We start from the raw sequence: 8421 nt of genomic DNA, 5'->3' as shown, positions 1-8421 counted from the left end.
TGAGATATGTAATATTGAATAGGGATTCGAAAATATGTCTTATGAACAGAATGGGGCCAAATTACATAATTATTTACCTATGTACACGCAAAATCATAACCTAATGGTATCTGTTTTCAGTGAAACAAGTACAATTTGTCACATTTTAGAATGTTTTTACTGTAGGAATTTTTACTAACACGAGTGTATCAGACTTGGACACTACAAATTAATCAACTGAAAGACTGACTAACACCCAATTGAAGGAAAGTTCCTTGAAATTGAATGCCGCATTAAAATTTCAATCCTCCGTTGTAGGTAGCCAATAGACTTCTCCTATTGGACGATTGAAATTTTAATGACGCCATTGAATTTTAAGGAATGTTCCAGCAACTGGATGTCAGAGACTCTCTTAGAGCATGATGGACTGAATAATTCTTATTGACTCAATAAAAAACAACACATTGGGTTATTTATAACATTATCTCATCTAATATCTCTAGTAAAAGAAGGAAAAATCCAAAACTTGGAACAGATCTATCTGTTCTCTATGCCAAGCAAAGAGTTTGATATCATAGATTACTTTATCGGTTCAACTCTCAAGGATGAGGTTCTTAAGATTTTGCCAGTACAGACACAAACCCGTGCTGGTCAGCGTACTAGATTCAAGGCTTTTGTAGCTATTGGTGACAGCAATGGTCACATTGGTTTAGGTGTAAAGTGCAGCAAGGAAGTAGCAACTGTCATCCGTGGTGCTATCATTCTTGCCAAGCTTTCTGTTGTTCCAGTAAGAAGGGGTTATAGGGGTAATAAGATTGATAAACCCCACACAGTACCATGCAAGGTAACCGGTAAATGCGGTAGTGTTACTGTGAGACTCATTCCAGCACCTAGAGGAACTGGCATTGTGTCAGCTCCAGTTCCCAAGAAGTTGTTGCAAATGGCTGGTATTGAAGATTGTTATACCTCTGCTAGGGTTTCAACTGGAACACTGGGTAACTTCGCCAAAGCAACTTTTGCTGCTATCGCCAAGACTTACTCCTACTTGTCTTCTGACTTGTGGGCCGATATGCCTCTTATCAAGACTCCTTACCAAGAGTATTCGGATTTCCTCGCGACCGCCAAAAATGTTGCTGAATGTAATGGTAAAATGTGGTGTGATCACCTGCAAAAATAATAGCTTCAGCTATTATTGTATCTGAACAAAGCATGAAAAATACACGACATATAATTGAATAAGTTGATTGATTCACCCACACATTTCCCTTGTGTATCAAAATAGCTTAATTGACAATTTGTCATGAAATATGCAAGATTAGGTAAATAGGGATTTTAAAATGATTAGAATGGGACCATACTACATAACACGGATGCACGGAAAATTCTATCCTGATCGGATCTGTTTTCAGGGAAATATCGGGTAGATATTCAATATATTTCTCTTGAATTTGGTGAGAGCTAAGCTGAGAGTTTTTTACTATTTCTCGAGTGAGTACAGGTGTAGAGATTCGTTTGTGCCTTGGAACATTAATAAGAAGAACGGAAATCGCCTTGTAACTGATGCATTTGTTTTGATGCCAACATTCGTCACTCCTTGTCTGACGGTACAATATAGCAGTAGCGTAACATAATTTTATTGATTTCAAAATTATCAATTGATGCTCAAAAATAGTTGACAATGTGATTTATTCATAAAAATTCTGAATAAAGGATTCTTGATAAAGCATTCAACAATCAAATCAGGATTCTCCACGCCTATGGATCGCAAACACAATCGGCTTGTTCGATTGTGATTGGCGAAACTAAACTTCCATCTCTCTTGTATTCGGGATCGAGCACAAATGTTTACTTTTCGCTCCTTCTATAGATACATATTCTAAGGTTTGTGTATTTCTTCACAAAGTGAGCTGATATATTTATATTGAAGGGCCTCTTCTTCATCCAAACGAAATCCCCTTATCCTTCCTCTTCACCAAAAGTTGACGACATAGGTATATAATTATAATTAAATCTGAAATCCAAAAAAGGAAGAACCAGAAAGAAGTTATGAATATAATAGTTTTCATTATATCGATTCAAAGTTAGCGACCCATTCTGGAAATGAATCTGAAATTGAAAATTATAAATTTAGAAATGACGATGAAATTTATAAATTAGACAAGTGTTCATCAAGTGATGAAAAGTTTCTTTTACACCACACTCACTTATTGGGCTTTCAATAGAATGTCATTTGATGAACATGACCAGTCCTAAGTCGATTTAAAATACAACAAATTTTCCTAGGGAGATTGAAACCTGGAACTTTCTCTGAAGGATCAACGATTATACTTCTGCTGAAAACATTCCGAACGTCGAATTTCCTTGTCACTTTCATTATATTGAAGCTAAGATGTCTAAAAACCAGGTGTATGGACTGATTAGCTTTTGTTTTGCCAATTTTGAGAATATTAGTTAAGCTTCGTTATGTCAACTGTAGGTAGCGCTATCAACAAATTAAGATTCTTGTTATTTATTATTTATGAGTTTTGTGCCATTATGTATCTATATATGTATATCTTTCATTATAGTTATGATCTATGGAAGCAATTCTTGTAATTGAAATACCAATAAACTCTCTCTCACTCTCTATTTCGAATATTTGAATTCATTCCAGTAAACGTTTCGTGTTTTGTTTCACGACTTTGCACGATCATACTCGTTTACACATCGCTTTTGATTGGTCAGTGTCGGGTTTTAATTAATGTATCCAATCAAAATCAACGGAAAAAGATCGAAATGACAAGTATGACATTGCGGCGCCGCCACGAACTAAAACTAATATTTTCAATTTGGTCGAATGTCATTGCATTCAAAATTTGAGGAGTGCATACACCATGGTTTTAGGCATCTTAATTGAAGCAAATCATTAATCCATAAAGATTTGTGCGACTTTAATTTGACAATTCTCATAGAAACGTTAAGCTGTGCATCAATTTTATGAACATGAGCACTATTGAACCAAACAGGACAACAGTATTCAGGACAAAGCTGCCGTACGAAGAATGCTGTCCTTAGCACCCCATGAAGAACCAGCTAATTTTCGAAGAATATTTTTCATTCGCAATTTTTCGAAGTGGAACTTGAAATTCAAAGAAGAATCAAGTTTAACTCCAAGATATTTGGGGGTATAATAATTATGATTCATGACGAAATTATGGAGAGTTGCTTTCAATTTTCTATATCTTTGCTGGTTATTCAAAGGAAAACAGGGAACTTCTGTTTTAATTGGATTAGAAATAGGACATAAACGCCTCTCAAGAAAATATTTATCCATAGTTTTTGGATCTTGAAAAGTATGGGAGACGTTTTGAAACTACTACTTTCGCCATCAATAAAATCAGAGATACTTATGAGTTTTGATGAAATTGTAGTTGAATTGATTAATAAGACGATACAAAAGGTTCTATCGTTTTATTGTTTGATTGAACTACAATTTCATTTGTTTTATTGTTTTCGCATTAAACCTTTGTGCTGCTGATTCCAAAAATGTTTCTGCAGTCTGTCCACCTTGCAGTTTCGAGGCAAATACAAGATAGAACGACATTCGTTCGAATGCTGGCTCTCCGATTAGATAGGAAGCAATACAGATCAAATCAGATAGAACCGCAAACGTCGTTCAGGAGACCGTGAACAGATTCCTCTCAGGATTCCGCGGTGCGCCCGGAATGTCTGGCTTTGGTAAATAACCGATCGACGTTTACGTTACCCCTATTTATCTTTAACTACATTGGCAAACCCCTCGCCTCACTCTGGATGGGGTTCCCACAAAGTCATTCTCGAAACATTTTCGACCATATTTTTACTCGAGTTCTCAAAACAGATGCAGATTGCATGTTTGTCTTTATATTTTAGAGATGGACCAACTTGATGTTGATTGTTCAATGATTAATGTAGAAAAAACTGAAAATATACGAAATCCTTTCATTGAATTCTACCGACAAGAAAGCCTTCAATTTGTTTCACGAAGACTAGTTGCTTACCAATGGTACTAATGGTATTTAATCCTAACTTTCCATCAATCAGTAAAACCATATCATATTTGGTTAGTTCATTTCCGGTTCATAATAAACACATTGCTTAAATTTGAATACTGACATTCACTTAGAATGATTACGCAGAAAAAGCAAATTTCTCAACTGATGGAGGTCAGATAATATATTCGACTGGAGAAATGAAATCACAGTTCTGAGTTAAGCCAGACTACTATTCAGGAGTTATTATCACTCATTTGCTGTCGATTGGGCCATATTTTCTCGGCAATTTTTTCTACATTGACCAATTTTCGAATTATTTTCATCAGAAAAGGATATGCTGAATATGAAAAAGCAAAACCATGCATGTATCTCAGATTGGAAATGATATAATTTTTATCATTACCATGAATACAGAATGAGTTCTCAAGTATGAAAATAGATGGAAATGTGAGTAGTTCAAGTTCATTGGAATCCTGTTTGCACATTCTCTATATCCCATTCACCCCAGAATTCTAACTGCCAGTCTCTACAGTCTTACACTTTTCAGGTTTGACACAGTTTCCCCATAATCATATTACCCCATACTTCCGTCTAGACTCCAACAGAACAAAGTAGACTGACCTTAGCGTTCTTTCAGATAGTAAATATGAAAGAACTCTCAGAATCTCCATTATGTTAGTGTTATCTCTGCCGTTTCTCAATCTCAGACTTAAAATAAGATATTGTGTCTTGCTTTCGTTCATGCTTAGACCATTAGCTATGAACCACTCGAAAGTCCTCGCCAGAATAGTGTATACAAACTCTCAATATCCTCTGATCCAATGTCAACGATTGTGTCCTCAATCCTTCAGGAACATTATCAGGCAGATCGTTAATATATATTAAAAATGAAGCGGGTCCAAGATTAGAGCCTTGTGTGACTCCAATGGTCAAGTCTCTCATACTCGAATAATTCCCATCAGCAAAAACCATCTTCCTTTTTTCGCTCAGATAGGAATCGATGAGTTTTATCGCTGAAGAATCGAATCCATATCTTTTCAACTTATGAAGTAGCCTATCTGCGGCAACGCAGTCAAAAGTTTTCAACAGGTCTATGAACGAAGCCAAACAATGTTCACCTTGCGCAAAACATTCAATTGTGAAATTAACGAAGTTTATAATCGCTTGTGTCGTGTTTTTTCCTTTTCTATATCCGAACTAACTACTCGAAAACAGATCATTTTCGTCATAGTAGTTTACTACTTGGGTGGATATTATTTTGTCAACAATTTTGGAGAATATTGGAACTAATTTTTCTGTAATTACTTTTATCGTTATAATGGATTTTTCTGTGAATAGGGATTATTTCAAAGATTTTCGAGTATTTCGGAAAGTATCCTGTTTTTAAAACAATTGTTTCTTAGTTTAGTTAGAGGAAGGATGATTCCGTTTTTATTGGTTTTTCAACGATTTTGCCGGCTTCAATTCATGTTACGCTACTGGAATTTTCAAAGAGGCGGTAATTTGTCAATTCATCGTATGCCATTGGTCGGGATGCGGATGAGCGTATCTAGAGAAGGAAACAGAGATAATTCTCTGAAAGATTTTCAATAATTATTGGAACTCCAGGAAAGATACGTACCTTGGTTTAGATTTAAGCCATTACTATTTCAATTTGAGATGTAGATTTAATTTATCGGCGAGAATTGTGTCGGGATTCTCGCACCGCCCGTAGGATTGGTACAAGAGAAACCTCTCTTGGGATTAAAAAATACCAAGAAGTACTTCCTTGAGATATAAAAGTTGGAATAAACCACTTTAGTTCCTGAAACTGAGAGAATACCTGCGTAATACCTGGCGTTATTACATCAACTTCGCTGAATGGGAATTGGAGTACTCTATAGCTTCCTGCAAAGATCTGGTGTTTAGAGGGCTGAAAATAATCTACAGAAGAGGTTCCATCCTAATAGCAGAGTAATTCATCAAAAACCGATTTACGTTGAGTTTTTATTTTAATATTATTTGTTTAGAGTAAAAAGGATCGATCTTTGTATATTTTAATTTTATTAAATTTGTAAAAACCTGGGTAGGAGTTTTGTTGCCAAATAAGCCAAACCACTCCTAGAAAGTCTCATGGGCAATTATAACGTTACAGTTTCAATTATCTGAACTGATAGACCGGACTAGTCTGTGCTTCTGCTATTCTTCATATTTTTCACTACTTCGCTCACCTCGTTGAAACTTACCTCACGGAATCTAAACTTGATAACGGGCGGTACTTGTATTTTGAAAGATTCATCAAATTCTATAGAAGGTCTGGGAAGATGCGAGTGGGACGTTCAATTTAAAGCAATCTGTATTAAACCAAGAGCGGTTTGGGCTCTGAAACACAGCTCAAACATGGCGTCTCATCCAATCCATGGAACATTCAGACACATCAATCCGCTAATGCAACCACGTCCTTGCAATCAGCGCTAACGTTTTCGAGAACACCTTTATTATTTCCCCAATTTTTCATTGCCGTCCCGCACAGATTAAGCCGCGGCCGACGGGCCACAGAATCGTGTCGGCGGGCATAGAATCCGGTCGCGCGGAGAGCAATCAATATTAAAAGCGTTCGACCAGCGACTATGGCCTCCTAATATGATTATAATGATAAGTTGCGTCGGCAGATATTGATAACTCAGCGCGGTCGGACGACGATCAGGGTGTACTTCGGGCCCTGCTGATAATCAATCAACTTCTCTCTCTTCGGTTCGCCTACCTCCCCCCTCTCTACCGCCCGCACTTCTTCGTTTCATGAACTTTTCCGATTTTTCAACGGCTCACTCGATTATTTCTGTATTAGCGAGCCGGGCCTCGATGGTCGAGGCGCGTTGTTCTGTGGATGATTGATTGGGTAGGTTCATGAGGTGTGGGACAACTATATGGAATTTTCGTGAATTAGGTGAATTCTAGCGAGGTTTGTTATCGAGGAGATGGCTGGGTCGGGATTCGAAGGTGATCAATTGGTGCTTTATGATTTATTCGCAGAATAACCAATCACAATAATGTTTTGAAAATTACATAGAAATTGTTTTAATAAATAAATAAATAAATAAATAAATAATGATCTTTATTCCGAAAGAATGTCCAATATAATACATTACATACAATACAGTACATTAGATGGAATAGTGTCAACTAACAGAGTTGTTAAATCCTCACTTCTTTGATTTTGTATTCATGAATGGAATAAGGTTCCATGTTAATGAGCATAATTTTCACATCATCCTTAAATTTATTGAGTGTTGTACTTCTTTTTATATTATCCGGTAATTGATTGAAAAATTTTATTGCTGCATATGTTGGATGTTTCTCATATTTGACTAATCTATGTTCAGGATAAAGAATATTTACATGTCTAGTACTGTAATCATGGACTGAACTACTGTATACAAACTTATTTCTATTCTTGAATAAATAAACTAAACATTCATATATATACAATGCAAATACTGTCATAATCTGATTTTCCCTGAATATACCTCTACACGATTCTCTGTGTTTGAGTCCAAATATAGTTCTTATGACTTTCTTTTGAATACGGAAAATCTCCAACACCCCTGAATCCGATCCATAGAAAATCAAACCAAACCTCATCAAACTCTCAAAATTAGTGGAATAAAAAATTTTTAAACAATTTTCATTTAAATATTTACTAATGACTCTTATGCTATAGCTGACTGAATTTAATTTTTTTCCTGTACTTATAATGTGGTTGTTCATGTTCAGATGTTCATCAATTTGCATACCAAGAAATTTAGTACAATGTTCAGGTCTCATGCTCAAATTTGACAATTGTATTTGTGATGGTGTTGTGATACTTTGTTGTTTGGTTCTAAAGAGAATAGAAAAGAAGTTCTAAAGAGACTCAAAAGAAGACCATTCCTTTCAATCCAGTCTTCGATTTTATTATACGAAATACTGGCTTCATTTATTAAGTTTGGGTAGGTGGATCCAGCAACCAACAAATTTGTATCATCTGCATAATTGGTGAGAAGACTCGAATCGGACATCAATGCTCGTTCCATATCATTTGTGAACAAAATGAACAAAATAGGGCCTAATATGCTTCCTTGAGGTACACCGGTATAATTAATTTTTATGTCTGATTTCGTACTTTTTCCGTTTTTCATAACTTTAACCCTCTGCTTTCTGTTATTCAGATATGATTCTAGCCATTTCAAAGCAGTTCCCCTTATTCCGTAAGCTTCGATTTTTGCTAACAAAAGTGGTCGATTAAGGCAGTCAAACGCTTTTGATAGATCTAAAAATATTCCTAGAAGTATCTCATTATTTTCGAACGATTTTATTATATTTTCAGTGAATTGAATAGTAGCTGTCATTATGGATCTTCCTTTTATGTATGCATGTTGGTTATCATTCAGTATATTGTTCTCCAATAGAA

The 8421-nt window shown here is 35.7% G+C and overlaps 1 protein-coding gene across 1 annotated transcript; it reads left to right on the top strand.

Annotated features, from left to right (window-relative positions):
- Nucleotides 1–454: 454 nt before the first annotated feature.
- On the top strand, nucleotides 455–1156 carry LOC123675483 (40S ribosomal protein S2-like; the record flags this gene model as incomplete). The annotated part of the gene is made up of 1 exon (XM_045610841.1): nucleotides 455–1156. A coding segment is annotated over one exon (702 nt), but the record flags the coding sequence as incomplete, so codon positions are not given.
- Nucleotides 1157–8421: the final 7265 nt, after the last annotated feature.

The sequence above is a fragment of the Harmonia axyridis genome, chromosome 3, assembly GCF_914767665.1.
Source record: "Harmonia axyridis chromosome 3, icHarAxyr1.1, whole genome shotgun sequence".
NCBI classification, from domain to species: Eukaryota; Metazoa; Arthropoda; class Insecta; order Coleoptera; family Coccinellidae; genus Harmonia; species Harmonia axyridis.
This window is presented reverse-complemented; position numbering and strand designations above follow the sequence as displayed.